The sequence below is a fragment of the Myxocyprinus asiaticus genome, chromosome 3 (genome assembly GCF_019703515.2).
Source record: "Myxocyprinus asiaticus isolate MX2 ecotype Aquarium Trade chromosome 3, UBuf_Myxa_2, whole genome shotgun sequence".
NCBI classification, from domain to species: domain Eukaryota; kingdom Metazoa; phylum Chordata; class Actinopteri; order Cypriniformes; family Catostomidae; genus Myxocyprinus; species Myxocyprinus asiaticus.
Window position 1 is genome coordinate 28,897,473 of NC_059346.1, and position 17,973 is coordinate 28,915,445.

A 17,973-nucleotide genomic window follows, 5' to 3' on the forward strand; every position below is an offset into this window, starting at 1 on the left:
TATATATATATATATATATATATAATTTTCCAGATTCAAAATACTTTTGTTCCTAATTTGACTCCACTAGCTCTCTCTTTTTGCATTTATCCATTACATTATAGAAAGAATTGCATTTTCAATTTCATATAAAACCGATCTCTCCTTCTCTTTCAGGCATGTGTCTTCAGGCATTTATTGAGGCCTTTTTCTACCTGGCAGCACGCAGGTACAAGGCTTTACCCCTACGGGAGCAGGTGCTCTCACTGCTGGAGGTGTGTGAGGGATCCCTCGAGGGGCAGGGCCACAGCGAGAAGCCACGGCCACATAGATCACACACAAACACTATCCCCACCTCTGCCCACTCATCAGCACCAACCACGCTCAACTCCCCTGCCCTGACACGCCAACACCAAGACCATCGGCGGCATCAGCCATTGCAGCCCTCTGCTAAGGGAAACACAGACAATTGAGAATCTCACTCATGCAAACAAAGAGCTCCTTATCTTCAGAGGAGTGTTTAGAGCTTTTAATGGGCAAAGTAATGGACTTTAGTTTAAATAAATAAAGGAGAGAAATTAACAGAATATTTTAAAATATAGAAACCAGGGTTGAAGTGGTCCTTTACCGGTGCACTCTTTTACGTCACCATCGTCACTTAAAGGGATAGTTCATCTCCCAAAAATGAAAAATCTGTTATCATTTACTCACCTTAATGTTGTTCCAAACATGTATGGCTTCATTTTTCTGTGGAGCTTAAATGGAGATTTTAGGCAGAATGTTAGCCTCAGTCACTATTTACTTTCATTACATCTTTTGTTTCCATACAATGAAAGAGAATGGTTACTGAGGCTTACATTCTGTCTAATATCATCTGTGTTCCAAGGAAGAAAGTACACACTACACTAAAACAAATGTGGTGGAGGATATGCATGTTGGTGTAGTGTTCTGATGCCAGTACAGCAAGAGTCAGGCACTTGTTTCAGTGCTAAACGTGCAGACAGAATATGCACGAGCAAGTGACTTGTGTTGTATTTCTCATATGTGCTTACCTTTAGGTAATGCAAGTAGCATTTGTATGCATCGATCACTGCAGGGATAACAGTACATCCCTCCATGACAATATCAGGGATGTTGAGATTCTGTTCCTTAAAGGGACAGGATATTGTTGTAATACCATTTCACTTCAGAAAAGCAGCTAATTACCTTAATGGCCACCTTTAACTGACTAAGCAAAACAACATAGGGGCCTTTTTCTTTGGAAATGGTGTTAACACCGGGATATGGTATCAAGTGCACTAAAAGTTTACGAAATTGTTTTATTTATACCCATAGAGTTTTATTTATTACATTTTGAGAGTTACATTGTGTTTTTCACTTCGAGTAATTCACTTTAGTTTTACTGAACTGACAGAACTGCTCCCACAGGTAGGAATTATGAAAGAAAAAAAGGGGGTTGCTTTGATTAAAGGCAACTGAATCTATCACAGGATAATCATATATTAGTTCATTTATACAAATAATTCAACTCATTTAATATTGTATTACAACTACAAGCATCCACCCATAAATATTAGACTTGGCTGAGATGTACTTTTGATGGTACTGTTGAGTAAACGAGCATTCAAATTTAAATGTTTTATATGGTTTGATTTTATTTGTCTATTTTGTTAAAGTTTGCGTTTATTTTCTGGAAGCATGCATAAAACTTGATTCTGGCATATAGAAACCAGTGTTATCTGAATTTTGCAATCATTTTGAAAAACAAAACTCACTGAACAAAGAAACGTTTCTCAGATAACAGCAAACTGACTGATGTACTTTAATTGTAATTCATTTCATTTATCTAAAAAAAAAAATCATACAGTACTATTCCAATCCCATTTTGTTTGTCAGCTGAATGATTTAATAATGAGGACATCAAAGCAGGCCTATGAAATAACTCAATAAAAACTTTAATTATTCTAGTTGCAAATGTACATACATCGCACAGCCACAATTGTATAGTTCTTAACATGGACAAATTTCTCTGTACATTATTGTTCTTGTCATTGTCCTAAAACAAATGCAAGTGTTCAGCCAATCCTTTAAACATACTTACAAAAATCTTTTCTACAAGTATTATAAAACACACACAATATTTTATGTATTTGTTTATAGATCTGTATATCTTTTTATCTTTTATTTCACATAGATACTATTTCACATTGACATCTGAAAAAAACAATGAGCAAAGTTTTACTTGCAGAAGTTTTCTAAACTTTGAGAACTAAAAAGAAGCAGGATAAAGACACATCTGATGAAAGAAATTGAGACGACAGCAAAGTCTTCTTCATTCAATACTGTTCTAAAAAAACTTTTTTTTTTTTTTTTTTTTTTTACTCACCAGTAGCTTCTTCTGAAGTGGCTGAAAATAGACACGATGACTCTGCAAGGCCTCGGACATCATTAAAAACAACATGAACAAACGGAGGAGTTGACAGCTGTGTCAGAAAATTTGTGAAAAATAAATATTGGTTCCCTTTTGTGCAATGACCCTAAATACCGATCCTTTTTATACAGATGGTGTACAGTGTTGAAGTGTTTAGTACATGCAAAACTGCTTTACCAGGGCATAAACAGAGCATGTGATTGGATGAGCTATTTAACACAGTCCGACCATTAGTCATGGAACATGTACACATTTGTTTGTCTGTATTAAAGAATTTAAAACATTTGGCTACATGTAATTTGCCCACAATGGTACAATTCATACAGTGCTGAGATTAAAGAGTACTTCAGTGGCTTATTAATAATCACCTTGAATTTTCTATTTCTTAATGGAGTGAAGTAAACCCAAGTGGACAAAACAAAGGACTTGGAAAATGTTCAGTCAGGGAAAAAAGTGCATAGTCATAAGACACCTTTCAGAAGCGTGGGCGAGGGATGCTGTTTGTGCTTGGAAATGTTCTCTACGTACTCCACCCCTTTGCTATCAGACCGAGTGCCTCAGCTTAAGACCAAATTTCAGATAAAAATCAGTACGTTAAAAACCAACGTAATAATTGTATTTGCTCTGGAGTGACCTTGGGGGTTGCTTTTATATAATATTAAATTATTCACATAATACTCCATCACAGAACTCATATATAGAGAGGTCTCCTTAAAATTAACATTTCTATTTTACATGTCCCTGGGCTAGTTGCTACAATACATATTTGTATATCTTTGCAACAAAATAGAGGCATATCATGTGTCTCACTTAGACAAACACACAAATAAAAGGAAAACTGCAGCGACCCACTGCACTTCAGTGCAGAGCAAAGAAGTCCTTATTAAAGTAATACAAAAATATACAAACTCTAAATGCTGACATGACAAGTGTGCAGCAAACTGGACTGATGAGGCAACACATACATGAAAAAAACAAACTATCAGACATGTAAAAAAAAACAACACACACACACACATATATATATATTTCCTTTACAAGTAAAACACTTGATTTGGGAATTCTAATTAGATTAACAAGCTTTACTGGGGCTTTGTAGGGAAAAAACATGAGATTAAAAAAGGCTAATGTAAAACCACAAACTAAAATTATGTAGATCTGGTTTAGTGTACACCAAAACATTCACTCTGCATCTTCTCAGCAATTTGTGCTAATTTAAAATCTTGGAATATATGAAATAGACCCGGCACAACATTTAGGATTGTTAAGTGTTCATTTACAGAATGGAAAATGTTGCCATTTAAAATGTTCTCAAAATATTTCCATTTGTCCAGATAAAAAGTACGGAGCCCCTTAGAGAACAGGGCGAGATTCTTTTTTTTTTTCTGAAATAGTTTTGCACATCCTTGCAATAAGTTTAACGTTCCTTCGCAATAATTTGCATTCCCTCGCAGTAGTTTTTCGTAAAACCATAGTTAAAGTATGGTATTTGTATAGTAAAACCAAAGTTTTGGTTTCCCTGTATTATTGCTATGGTTTCACTATGAATATCAAGGTTAAAATATGGTTACTGTAGTAAAACCATGGTAAATTATTGCAGGGGAACATAAAACTATTGCAAGGTAATGCAACTATTGTGAGGGGACGCAAAACTATTTAAAAAAAAAAAAATTCCCGCCCTGTCCTGTAATAACCAAACAATTAAAGAAAAGAAAAAATCATGGTGAAAACATGAAGATGGAGAATGTAAAATATATTCTTTGTAAAATCTATGTACATTATAATCCATCATAGATGTTAATTTTAACTGTAAAAATAATTTACCAAGACTGGGACTGTGCGATATTATAGGTGCAATCTTTTTTTAAGGCTTCTCATGATGGAGAGTCAAAGTGCACTATGTACACCGATCAGCCACAACATTAAAACCACCTGCCTAATATTGTGTAGGTACCCCTCGTACCGCCAAAACAGCACCAACCCGCATTCGATGTGCATTTTTATCTTAAATTCAACGAATATTCAAATTTTAATTTAACAGCCTTACTAATCACCCCATCTTATTCACAAAATCAAGATACTGTCATTATCTTGATTAGGGGGCCTGGGTAGCTCAGCGAGTAAAGAAGCTGACTACCACCCCTGGAGTTCGAATCCAGGGTGGGCTGAGTGACTCCAGCCAGGTCTCCTAAGCAACCAAATTGGCCCGGTTGCCAGGGAGGGTAGAGTCATGTTGGGTTAACCTCCTCGTGGTCGCTATAATGTGGTTCTCGCTCTCGGTGGGGCACGTGGTGAGTTGTGCATGGATGCCGCGGAGAATAGCGAGAAGCCTCCACACGCGCTATGTCTCCGCGGTAACGCGCTCAACAAGCCACGTGATAAGATGCGCGGCAACTGAGATTCGTCCTCCACCACCTGGATTGGTGCGAGTCACTACGCAACCACGAGGATGCATTGGGAATTGGGCATTCCAAATTGGGGAGAAAAGGGGAGAATAAAAATAAAAAAAAGAATAGCATTCTTCTCACCACAATTGTACAGTGGTTATCTGAGTTACCGTAGACTTTGTCAGTCCGAACCAGTCTAGCCATTCTCTGTTGACCTCTCTCATCAACAAGGCATTTCCATCCATAGAACTGCCCCTCACTGGATGTCTTTTGTTTTTGGCACCATTCTGAGTAAATTCTAGAGACTGTTGTGTGTGAAAATCCCAGGAGATCAGCAGTTACAGAAATACTCAAACCAGCCCATCTGGCACCAACAAACATCCATGCTATTATCTAATCAGCCAATCATGTGGCAGCAGTGCATAGAATCATGCAGATACGGGTCAGGAGCTTCAGTTAAAGTCAAAATGGGGAAAAAATGTGATCTCAGTGATTTGGACCATGGCATGGTTGTTGGTGCCAGACGGGCTTGTTTGAGTATTTTTGTAACTGCTGATCTCCTTGGATTTTCACACAGTCTCTAGAATTTACTCAGAATGGTGCCAAAAACAAAAATCATCCAGTGAGGGGCAGTTCTGTGGATGGAAATGCCTTGTTGATGACAGAGGTCAACAGAGAATGGCCAGACTGGTTCGAACTGACAAAGTCTACGGTAACTCAGATAACCGCTCTGAACAATTTTGGTGAGAAGAATAGCATCTCAGAATACTATTCTGAAATGCGGGTTGGTGCTGTTTTGGCGGCACAAGGGGGACCTACACAATATTAGGCAGGTGGTTTTAATGTTTTGGCTGAACGTTGTAAGGAGAAACTGGTAAAAACATAACAGGTAGTGATGCAATATAAAGGAGAGCATTAAATTCTCCACCATGAGTTGAAGTTGATCATGCTTTAGTTTCAGCCAGTTCCAAAGTTAATGTTAGAGAAGAGAGCGTTATAAAATAAATGTGACCCACAAAATCTAGTTTTTCCATTTGGAGAACAACTATTTTGAAGCAAGTCAAATGACTTTGGATGGAAATAGCAGGCTAGAATGTCGTAGTATCTGTATAATGTCTGTATGGTGTTACCATATCTCAGCTGTATTATTATGGGGGGGTTTGTAGAGTTAACTGCTGACACATACATGAATGTCTAGTGATGTGTCTTAAATTGAAGTTCTTGACCAGTAGTCTCAATGGCCAACGTTTGAAGTGACCTTTTACCACATTACAAACAAATGGTTTACCATCTGTTAAAGTTTGATGTCAGTGTCCATCCAGTAGAAATCCTCACCTGCAATGATTTCTCTCAGTATTCACTTACACAATATACTCTATCTCTTCATACTGTTCTCTCTCTCTCTCTGTAGATGAAGCTGCCATGGAACTGCGCTCAGCAGTTAGAGCTGTTACGAAACTCTCCATTCTCTGTGATCTGCAGCTTGGTGGGGTTGGTGGGAGAGATGCCGTTCCGCGTCTGCATGCTATAGCGCTCCTTCAGCTGTGACAGAGCACTCATTAGCCTCGCGTTAGCTGCGTCCAGAGACGCTATCCGTTTCTCCTGCAGAGAGAGAGAGAGAGAGAGAAGGATATTTCTCAGAATTTCTGGGTTTGCCCTTGCTCTCCCTTGAGGACAAATGAACAGATGTTCAAGTAAGGGGAAAGACCTACAGTGAAATTTGGTAAACCATCCATTTTGAGATTAATAATTAGAGATTATTAATTGCAAAAGTAATCTTCATGTACAAATGCATGCACACTTTTACTGCAATGTCATGAATCAAGTCCTGCTTCCATGCGGCTCAAACACTCAGTCGCGACTTTAATGTGCTGTCACCAGTGCTCAAATTAAGCCGGTTCGCGGTACGTGCCGAACAGATAACGATGCGAAAATGACGTCACAGTAATGAAAGCTATTCTTGTGAACCTGCAGCTTGTACAGGTGCATCTCAATAAATTAGAATGTCGTGGAAAAGTTCATTTATTTCAGTAATTCAACTCAAATTGTGAAACTCGTGTATTAAATAAATTCAATGCACACAGACTGAAGTAGTTTAAGTCACTGGTTCTTCTAATTGTGATGATTTTGGCTCACATTTAACAAAAACCCACCAATTCACTATCTCAACAAATTAGAATACATCATAAGACCAATAAAAAAAAACATTTTTAGTGAATTGTTGGCCTTCTGGAAAGTGTGTTCATTTACTGTATATGTACTCAATACTTGGTAGGGGCTCCTTTTGCTTTAATTACTGCCTCAATTTGGCGTGGCATGGAGGTGATCAGTTTGTGGCACTGCTGAGGTGGTATGGAAGCCCAGGTTTCTTTGACAGTGGCCTTCAGCTCATCTGCATTTTTTGGTCTCTTGTTTCTCATTTTCCTCTTGACAATACCCCATAGATCCTCTATGGGGTTCAAATCTGGTGAGTTTGCTGGCCAGTCAAGCACACCAACACCATGGTCATTTAACCAACTTTTGGTGCTTTTGGCAGTGTGGGCAGGTGCCAAATCCTGCTGGAAAATGAAATCAGCATCTTTAAAAAGCTGGTCAGCAGAAGAAAGCATGAAGTGCTCCAAAATTTCTTGGTAAATGGGTGCAGTGACTTTGGTTTTCAAAAAACACAATGGACCAACACCAGCAGATGACATTGCACCCCAAATCATCACAGACTGTGGAAACTTAACACTGGACTTCAAGCAACTTGAGCTATGAGCTTCTCCACCTTTCCTCCAGACTCTAGGACCTTGGTTTCCAAATGAAATACAAAACTTGCTCTCATCTGAAAAGAGGACTTTGGAACACTGGGCAACAGTCCAGTTCTTCTTCTCCTTAGCCCAGGTAAGATGCCTCTGACGTTGTCTGTGGTTCAGGAGTGGCTTAACAAGAGGAATACGACAACTGTAGCCAAATTCCTTGACAAGTCTGTGTGTGGTGGCTCTTGATGCCTTGACCCCAGCCTCAGTCCATTCCTTGTGAAGTTCACCCAAATTCTTGAATCGATTTTGCTTGACAATCCTCATAAGGCTGCGGTTCTCTCGGTTGGTTGTGCATCTTTTTCTTCCACACTTTTTCCTTCCACTCAACTTTCTGTTAACATGCTTGGATACAGCACTCTGTGAACAGCCAGCTTCTTTGGCAATGAATGTTTGTGGCTTACCCTCCTTGTGAAGGGTGTCAATGATTGTCTTCTGGACAACTGTCAGATCAGCAGTCTTCCCCATGATTGTGTAGCCTAGTGAACCAAACTGAGAGACCATTTTGAAGGCTCAGGAAACCTTTGCAGGTGTTTTGAGTTGATTAGCTGATTGGCATGTCACCATATTCTAATTTGTTGAGATAGTGAATTGGTGGGTTTTTGTTAAATGTGAGCCAAAATCATCACAATTAAAAGAACCAAAGACTTAAACTACTTCAGTCTGTGTGCATTGAATTTATTTAATACACGAGTTTCACAATTTGAGTTGAATTACTGAAATAAATGAACTTTTCCACGACATTCTAATTTATTGAGGTGCACCTGTATAAGGTGCAGGTTTGGTATACCAGGGAATGCTCAAAATGCTCAGGGGAAATTTGGAGCAAATTACATCAAAACAAAATCACAGCTGTGATGTTATTCATGATAAAGCTCAATGTTGAGTGTTTAACATTGCTGAAAAACAAAAAAAAAAAAAAAAAAAAAAAAAACAGGCTAAGCTGATTTGCCGAACTTAGCTTGTCTGCCAGCCTGGCCAAACTGGTCTGTTGGCTGGTTTTAGAGGGGATTTGGGCATTCTTCACCTGGTCAGGCTGGAAGATAAGCTTAAACCAGCAAAAACCAGCAAACCAGCTTAGGCTGGTTTAAGCTGTTTTTGTCAGCAGGGAACTGCTAATTTCTCTCCTACATGAAAGTAGAAACAAAATATAGTTTCCCTGGAAAGCATGATGCAAACATTCTACACACAGCGCATACATTTACCACAAAACAATGAACATATTACAATAAATACGGACGATAGCTCAGAAGAGAGCTAGTCTGTCTAGCTCAACAGCCGAGTTGGATGTATTTCTATACAGCTGTGTTTCTAAATGAACATTGATAAGCATTATTCCCTGAATTCACACTGTGTTTCCAAGCGAAGTATAAGGAGGTCTATTTTCTTTTCCAGGTAGGATACATTAACCAGGAATACTTATATTAAGGTGGGCCTGGTTGTTGTAATTTTAATCAGCAGAGCAGAGATTTCCACTCTGATATAAACATATTAGTTTGTACAACATAAACATGAAAGAGGCACCACACAGGATCAAATCGCTGTGCTGAACCAAAGCTACTGTATTCGTTGGTGGTTTCTTGGCTCAATGCTGCCAAAGCCACTGAATTTGTCTTTCAACTTAAAGCAGCCATCACAGTGGGACAGTAAATATTATCATTAATAATATTTTATTCTGATTAATAATGCTTATTCTGCAGCCACACTTACATTTTATTATATAATTCACCATGGCTTCCTGAGGGGTTCCTGACAGAACGGCAGGGGGTTTGTGAGATTGTGATAGAAATTCCAACGTTGAATTAAATTGAATAAAAATGTATATTTTTATATTATATGACATTTTTTCTATTTTATACTGTACATTGGGGTAGTGAGAGAGGAGACGGGAATGCATGTGCACTACCCACTACTAGGCCATATCTCCCACATTTTAATTTTTTTTATTAAAATGTTATAAAACCAAGAAAAACAATAGAACAGGAAATATTTGATAGTGAACATGAAAAGATGATCTGGAATTACATATATTTATTGAAAGGCTATCATTACTTAAAACTAAAGTCAATAATTTAGGTCATAGGGTTTCAGCTGACAAAAACATTTGGGAAGCCAGTTACCATTTGTATAGACAGTCATGCATATTCATACCTGTGCATCAATGATCTTTTGTTTGGAGTCAACTACGGCCTGCATATCAGAATGATCCTTCTTTAGCTCTTCCTCCACAGACATCAACCTGCACCAACACAAAACATAAACAAACACTCAGTCCACTCTTGTTATCTGTTCCTGTTCTGTTTTTGAACTAGTGCTCGAGGCCAGAAATAGCTGCCCCCATATCATCATTCTTGGAGGAAAGCAGCTCCCATTAAATTTTGCCTTGAGGAAAGTGAAAACTTTTTTAAAAGCTCTCTGTCTGATCAGATTACTGATACACTAGCAGCTGAGAGCAAACCTACACTCAGTAAATATCTGTGCAATGGTTTTAAAACTCCCTGAGATTTTCAGGTTTTCCATGACCATATGTATGGTCAGTACACTCACTGAGCACTTTATTAGGAACACTATACTAATACTGGGTATGGCCTCCCTTTGCTCTCAAAACAGCCTCAATTCTTTGTGACATGGATTCCATCAAGATGTTTGAAACATTCCTTTGAGATTCTGGTCCATGTTGACATGACTGCACGCAATTCACCCAATTTCTGCAGATTTGTCAGCTGCACATTCATGCTGCAAATCTTCCGTTCTACCACATCCCAAAGGTGTTCTATTGGATTCAGATCCACTGTCATGTTCATAAAACCAGTTTAAGACGACTTTTGCTTTGTGACATGGTGCATTATCATGCTGGAAGTAGCCAATAGAACATGAATAAATAGGTGTACAGGTGTTCCTAATAAAGTGCTAAGTGATTATGTGTGCAATGATGTTGTCTTTATTTCCTGCTATTTTTATTTAATCTCCACCAAGTTTATTATAGTTTTGAATTTTCAAATTTACTTTACATTTCAGTGTAGTTGAGCTATAGTGTTGAAAGTTCCAGTTTTCTTTTTATTTCATGAACATTTTGTGCTAAATGCTCAATCACTACAAAAATGACTATTTAAAAGTGCAATATGTAACCATTTTCATGTAATATTCACCTTCTTAAGTTGTAACGCAACTAAGAAGTTGTAACGCAAAAATTAGCCCTTCCTGGTCTTCCTAGGTTGCCTATTAAAGCCTGTAAACTGATTTTCATGCGAAGGGAGCTGGTCGCTTTTGCCGGGAAAATCCAAAGTATGTGACATTTATGCGTGCTCCCGAGAGCCTTGACAGTAGCGTCTCTTCCGCTATTCAACAGCGACAACAAACTGCAACACTAGGTAACGTTATCTTAGAGATTGAATCCAGCAAACATCCAGCTCCCAGCACAACACCGACTCCTACACAAACTCAGAGTAAGCCAAAAAAACAAAAAACAAATAAAAAAACATTTATGTACTGAATCCCGTCTGGCTAAGCGGGAACATGATCGTGGTCGAGCGAAAACTTGAGTAAACATCGGCAGGGCATTTGATTCCTGGAGGGACCTTCGTTCCTGAATTGGCATTCTTCTTATTGGACAGGTAAGCTTACATAACTGCAAACCATGTGAAATATAGTGCCATAAGGATTGATCTGTGTCATTTTAGCTAACTTGATCTTGCCTGCTAACGCTGACAAATTGCAAGCTACCATGCTTCGTAACTTTCAAATAATTTCAACGATCTTCTCTTTATGCTAAAAGTCAGGTATACAGGATAAATTTAAGCAAATACATACAAAACATACAATAGTGCAACATAACAGTGCAGTGCAACAGTAAACTGTCTGGTATAGTTCAGTAGTATGTAGCTGTATGTGTGTATCATTATGCTATGTTAGCTGATAAGTAGTTTTAGGTTGGTCTCAAAGTTTGTAGTAAAACAATCATAACTGTGTAATTTTAATTATGCTACCTCATCTGTCAGCATGATGCCGGTGAATCACGTTCAGTCTCTTTGTACATTACATCATTGTTTTGGCTGATGCTTGCGTCCCTATGGAGTGTGTGCACGGGCGCGAGCAACAGGTAGCTGGCTGCAGTTCACTTAATGGCCACAGGTGTCATTAATAACAAGGGTTCCTGAATCTTACATACTGCACCTTTAAGTTGTCTAATTTTTTTTTTCTGTTAGTTTTTCAACCACTGTATTTAATTTCATTTAGTTTTAGTTTTATTTCTGTTTATGAAAATGTTTTTAAATGAATACTTTTTGACGTATATAATAATAACAACAACAACAACCCTGATCTCCTATAACCAGCCCCACAGGTCTCCCTCAGGTCCATTCCTCCTCCATCTCTAACCTGCTGATGATGCCTTTCATCTGCAGGTCTTTGTCTTCCTGCTGCCGTCTCAGTCTCTCCTCAGACTCATCCAGTCTGGCCTGATACTCAAGTAACATCTTCTGTGCCTGCTCCTCCTGTCCCTTCAGCCGAGCCTCATACTCCTCCAGCCTCTGAACTGACATACGCAGCCTCTCCTGCAGCATAGAGATCTCCGCCTGATACTGACACACACACAAATAGAGTAAGAGAAATTTATATTTTTTGTCTTTCCTCTTGCTTCTCATTCAGCAGTCACCCCTGAAGTTTTGATTAGTAAATTGCCACAACGTTTTCAGTTGTTCATAATAACTGGATGAGTATTTAAAAATAATTTTATCGAGAAATTTTAGCTGATAGATTATTTTAGGGATGATCATAGCAAGATAAATTTATACTGTAGAATTTTCCATGACTTCAACCAAGTTCAGGCCGGTTGCATAAACATTCACTTAAGACTGCGTCTAACAATTAGTTTGACTAGCTAAAGATGCCACAGAAAGCCTGTTGTATAAAACAAGCTCACAGTTGTCTTTAGTAAGACAGTCTAATTTGCATTGCATTGTGGGAAAAGTAAGACACTGAACAGCTTAAACAAAATGGCCGACTGTGGATGCTCAATACGGTTTTCATTTGCTTTCATTCGCTGTGCTTCAAAATTGATTCTAATGAACAAATATTGTGATTTTAACCCAAATAATAATAAAAAAAAACACATGACATTTTGTTACCATCATTGAAGTCAAAGTATTCTACAAAGTCTCAACTCAAGCCCCTTTCAGCACTCAACTGAAGCACCCACTGGCTCAGCATGGCAACATGGAATATAAACAAAAGTTAGCCTAGGGGTGTGCTGTCTTACATTTTGGTCTTAAATTAGACTGATCTAAGTTTTTATGCAACTGACTGAAAAAATTAAGACCAACATTTTAGATGACTAACTAGTAAGTCTAGTCTAAAGCAGTTTTATGCAACTGGCCCCAGCTGCTACCTGCTTGAAAGGGGAAATACAGAAATCTCTCAAACAGTTGGTTAAGATTATGATCAAATAACATTTCAAATCAGCAATAAAATCTAATAACCATGATATTATAAACAGTGCTTCTTTAGATGCAAAAAACAAACAACAGCAACAACAAAAGCTATTTTTTCAGGCTGGTGCACATACACGATCTTAAGTAAACAGACTGTCGATGTCTCTAACAAAAAGGAGATTGGCTCTTTTAACTGTAAGGCAGCACTTCCATTCTTACAGCCACCATATTTTAGGTTTTCCATGACCATGGGAACCCTGTATTTAAGGGTAGTAACCTCTTTTAATCAACATTAAGATTTTAGGTTAAGATTTCTATGAAAATATAAGGGAAAGTTGGGAAGTTTTTTGTCTTACTATTTTTGTCTTGTTTTGAAAGTGGAAATATCTAAACATTCTTAAAACAACATACATTAACTTATGAAGCAAATGACAGATATTTTGTCTTGTTTTTAGAGAAATCTAACAAAATTGAGTAATGTTTATGCTTACAAAAAAAAAAAAAAAAAAAAAAATGTGCCAATGGAATAAGAAAAAAAAAAAAAAACTCGATTCAAGGATAAAAGTAGTATATTTTTCTTACACCATTGTCAAAGTTTTTTCTTGTTTTAGGCATTAACCCCACTAAATTTTGTTAGATTTCTCTAACAAAAAACCAGGCAAAATATCTTATGTCATTCTACTTGTTTCTTGTTTTAAAAGATGTTTAAATATTTTTACCCAGATAATAAGACAAAAAAGTATGTTTTGCAGTGTGTAACTGGCCACCATTTCTCACCATTTTTTAAATCAACCTCATTATGTCTAACTATGTTTCCATCCAAGGGATTTTTTGTGACAAATGGTGTAGCGCATCAAAAAAAGTTTACCGATATAGCTGATGGAAACGCAAATTATCACTAAAATTTCACAAGTGTCAACATAATATTTTTATCATAAACTCTAGCGTATAATTTCTATGTCAATAGAGTTTGATGGTTTGGAAACACTTTTTGTTAAAAAAATTGCCATTAACGCAAAAATTTAGTGTCACATGACAAAATTTACCCCAATCATTAGCCTGTTAAATTATGAAGACAAGATATACATCCTTGAAAGCCAATTTATTGTACGTGAAGCATTAGTGTTATGGATTGGTCTTAACAGCATACCTGCACAGATCCGACGATGCAAACACATCTGCGTCATGACACTTTCAGGAGTGCCAACGCAAATATCTCATATCATGCACCTGTCATCGACAAGTGCACGGAGAACAAATGAATGGTCACTTTTTGCGATTAATTTAATCCATTTATTTATAAAATTTGCTTTTCCACACCATTCAAAATAATAGACGGCAGTCATGGAAATAGCCCACAATACAAAAAACACATAATTTCTGTGCATTAAAAATAAATACACAATACTATGAGAAAAGCTTCAGTGTGCTTTTTTGGAATGCTAACATACAGCCCAATTACATAAAATTATTGTTTAGCTTACTTTTGAAAAAATAAAATAAAATAAATGCTGGCAAAATTCCCTGTATTAAATAAAATAAATTACCAAACGAAAAAATAATATTGTTAGGCCTATATAATTGCCTTTTCTTTACACAAACTTCAATTAGCCGTACCCTGTTCTGTAGACAAAAAAAGTGCACTTTTTTCAAGACTATAAACTATCAGAACTATTTGTCCAATGCTGAGATCACTTTCAGAAAACTAGCTTTTGAACATTTTAAAACTTTTAAATATTTTAAATCTAACCCTCTTTACCTCGGATCACATTTGCTGAGCTTCTTCAGAAAATACAAATTGCATTATGACAATAAAATTAATTTTAGATGACAATCAAGTTCAGTTGGTCGTTAAAAGTTGCTGGACAAATATGCGGGACATAATGCAGTTTTGATGGCAATGCTTTAGATTAGATGATTGTTCAAAAAAGCCTATTGAATATCAGGAATGTATCATATGTAAACCATGATATTACAGAGCATAAATCTTTCTTTAATAGTTGTGCACACAGCATATACACATCAATGGATGGTCCTTATACTAAAACTGAAAGTTTCCCCCACTACTTGGTACAGGTTGCCAGGTTGAACAGGGCCATGAACATTAGCTTTCGAGTCGGAACCGGTGGCAACTGCGATAAGAGCAACATCAGGATCAGTATTACAGTCCTATCAGAAAGGCAACTGTTCCCTTTTGATTGCAATTCCTCTCTTCTGATTGCATTTATTTGTGAAATAAAAAAAAAATGACAGTAAGCTGGCTAATTTCAATGAATTGTCTCAGTACTCTCCCCATTTTACAAAGATTTGGGGGGGAAAAAAATTAGGGACTTCTGGAAAGCGAAAGGTACACAATTAGCGATAAACACACATTTCTGTATGGAAACAGCTTAAGGGCAGATTTCTTTTGCCATAAACCAAAACTTAAGTGACAAAGTGTTTTTTTAGGCATGACGTCATCACCCACACCATTTTTATCAATAAAAGGCCATTTGAATGGAAACAAGCAGAAGACAGCAAATTTCACAAAAAAGTTTTTATGCATTTTCACTTTGTCGATAACAAAACAGTGCAAAAAGTGGATGGAAACTAGGTAACTGTGACTGAGAGAATCCTTTAGTTAAATTAGTGCATGATGAGGATTTACTTCCCAATCAGAGTGTCTTTGCATGAGCCTGATTGTCTGCTGCTATGTGTGTGTGGTGGGGGGGGGGGTGGTGTATGGGGGCATTCCTTTACCTTTTCAGCTTGTGTATGCTCATCTCTGCATAGCTCTGTCTCAGACTCTTGCTCTATATATGGCACATTCATCAGCCAGGCAGCAGTTCGGTCCAGTGCACTGGGGTTTACTGGATACAGGGCCTATAGGACACAGACATGCAGTAATAAACTCAAGACAAAACAAGATACACATCCACACAGAATAAATGTCAGGGGCACTGCTTACCCAATAGGCAACATGGACAAACATTTGGAAACAAGCATGACAACTTTCAGCATGATTTAAGCCTGAATAGAGAGAACATGCATGACATACAAGTATGATTAGCCAGAACAGAATAATTAGTTATGATGCATTAGCTGGGCTCAACAATAGGCCAGTGTGAGAGAGATTCAGGCCAGTTGGTGGAACTTTCACTTGCCCTATCAGGCCAGTGCAGCAAAGTCACTATATCTTGCATTCATTGATCCAAATGTTTAGGTGTGCAAGGTATTAAAACACTGTTTTTATGCCTTGCACACCTAAACATTTGGTTTTCTATGATATATTGAACATTGTTGTTTGCAAATTCTACTGATTTATATATATCACCAAGGCAACGCTATCTAGCTAACAGACATACTGTAAATGAGGGTTTGTTGAAATTGTGAGAATGACTTGCAATAGTCTTGCAAACATAAAAGAAATCAGTTTTGCACTATATGCCATTGTTTTCAACAAAAGTGTGGGTATGAATTCATAGCTTTCGGATATACATTAGAGCTGTGTAATTTCCAGCTATTATTGCAAATCAAAGCAATTTAATATTATTGGTAATAAATTGTTTTTCCTACAAAGAAAACTTTTTAAAGGGATAGCTCACCCAAGTATGCAAATCTTCTTTTGTGTTTTACAGATGGTTTTATCCATGTTTTATGGTTTGGAACAACAGGAAAAATGTGTTCATGATGACAGAATTTTCATTTTCGGTTGAACTATCCCTTGAATTTTAAATGACAAATATAAATATAATTTTTCTGATACATATGAAAATTTTTGCTAAAGATGAAATTAATTTTTTTTTGTGATAGGGTCAGTGAAAATCTGAAACACAGGCCCTACCAGGTTAGTAGAAAATATTGTTTTGTTTAAGCCCTGATAAGGGAAAATGTATGAGTGCCCCTTTCTCTCTGATAAAACTTGTTGCAAAGTATCTATCATGAAATAAATTTGCCGTCATAGCTCTCAACTAAGCACAGGTCATTTTTTCTTTAATGTATTCTAGTTCAGTAAGCTGTGTTATAGTTTAATCTGATGGAAGACGCTCATCTTTTTGTCTAGATAGAATGGGACTTATTCAGAAACTAACTATCCAAAAGAAGCCTACAGACAGGGTTGGGGAGTAACGAAATACATGTAACGGGATTACGTATTTAAAATACAAGTAACTGTATTCCACTACAGTTACAATTTAAATCATTGGTATTTAGAATACAGTTACACTCAAAAAGTATTTTGATTACTGAAGAGATTACTTTGCATTTTATTGTCATTTGATTCATTTAATATTTAGTCCTTTCAGATGGAAAACATTTATAAATATAAATGATGTGATCCAAAGTGCATTTGAACAGCGGTGAAACACTTTCTTATGATGTGTTACATTCAAACGAGCAGACAGAGAAGTAAGAATGAAGTAAGTTAGGAGCAGATGAAATAGAAATAAACCTTGTGTAAATTGTCAGCTTTACGCTAAGCTAAAATGCTATTTCTAGCCATTTTACATGCACACGTTACCAGGCACGATCATATTTGTTTATCAAGAAAATTCACGTTGGATCATAATTTCTTTTTTTCTAGTAAGACCTTTGATATTAGGGCAAAAATCATATTATTGATAATAATTTTTGTATTGTTTTCCTGTAAAAATATCTAAAAATCCTTAAAACAAGATCAATTTGATTTATCTTGTTTTAGAAACAACACTGCATAAGATATTTAGGTTTTTCAGATAATGTATTTTTAACGTGTATTTTGTATTACTGTTCTGGCAGAGTTTTTATAGTCAAAACAAGTGAAAAAATCGACCAGTGCTGAAGAAGTAACCCAGAATATTCAGAATACTTTACTGATCTTGAGTAATCTAACGGAATACGTTACAAATGACATTTTACAGCATGCATTCTGTAATCTGTAGTGGAATACATTTCAAAAGTAACCCTCCCAACCCTGCCTACAGATATGCCTT

At 36.9% G+C, this 17,973-nt stretch overlaps 2 protein-coding genes across 8 annotated transcripts in view; one reads left to right on the forward strand and one right to left on the reverse strand.

Moving 5' to 3' along the window:
* ttll11 (tubulin tyrosine ligase-like family, member 11) overlaps positions 1–1,946 on the forward strand; it is a 37,168-nt gene extending 35,222 nt beyond the window's left edge. Inside the window, exon 9 of one of the 2 annotated variants that reach the window (XM_051663581.1) lies at positions 157–1,946. In XM_051663581.1, the coding sequence (XP_051519541.1) occupies positions 157–452 (296 nt within the window). In that variant the 3' untranslated portion in view covers positions 453–1,946. The remainder of the gene's footprint in view (positions 1–156) is intronic. The other variant, XM_051663591.1, reaches the window with a different exon arrangement.
* Positions 1,947–5,082: 3,136 nt separating this feature from the next.
* The window catches only part of LOC127420916 (disabled homolog 2-interacting protein-like), a 189,964-nt gene continuing 177,073 nt past the window's right edge, over positions 5,083–17,973 (reverse strand). For 5 of the 6 annotated variants that reach the window (XM_051663547.1, XM_051663529.1, XM_051663573.1 and 2 more), the window contains 4 exons: positions 15,764–15,886; positions 11,973–12,175; positions 9,747–9,834; positions 5,083–6,399 (listed from right to left, as the gene is read on the reverse strand). In XM_051663547.1, coding sequence (XP_051519507.1) covers positions 6,232–6,399; positions 9,747–9,834; positions 11,973–12,175; positions 15,764–15,886 — 582 coding nt within the window. In that variant the 3' untranslated portion in view covers positions 5,083–6,231. The remainder of the gene's footprint in view (positions 6,400–9,746; positions 9,835–11,972; positions 12,176–15,763; positions 15,887–17,973) is intronic. The other variant, XM_051663536.1, reaches the window with a different exon arrangement.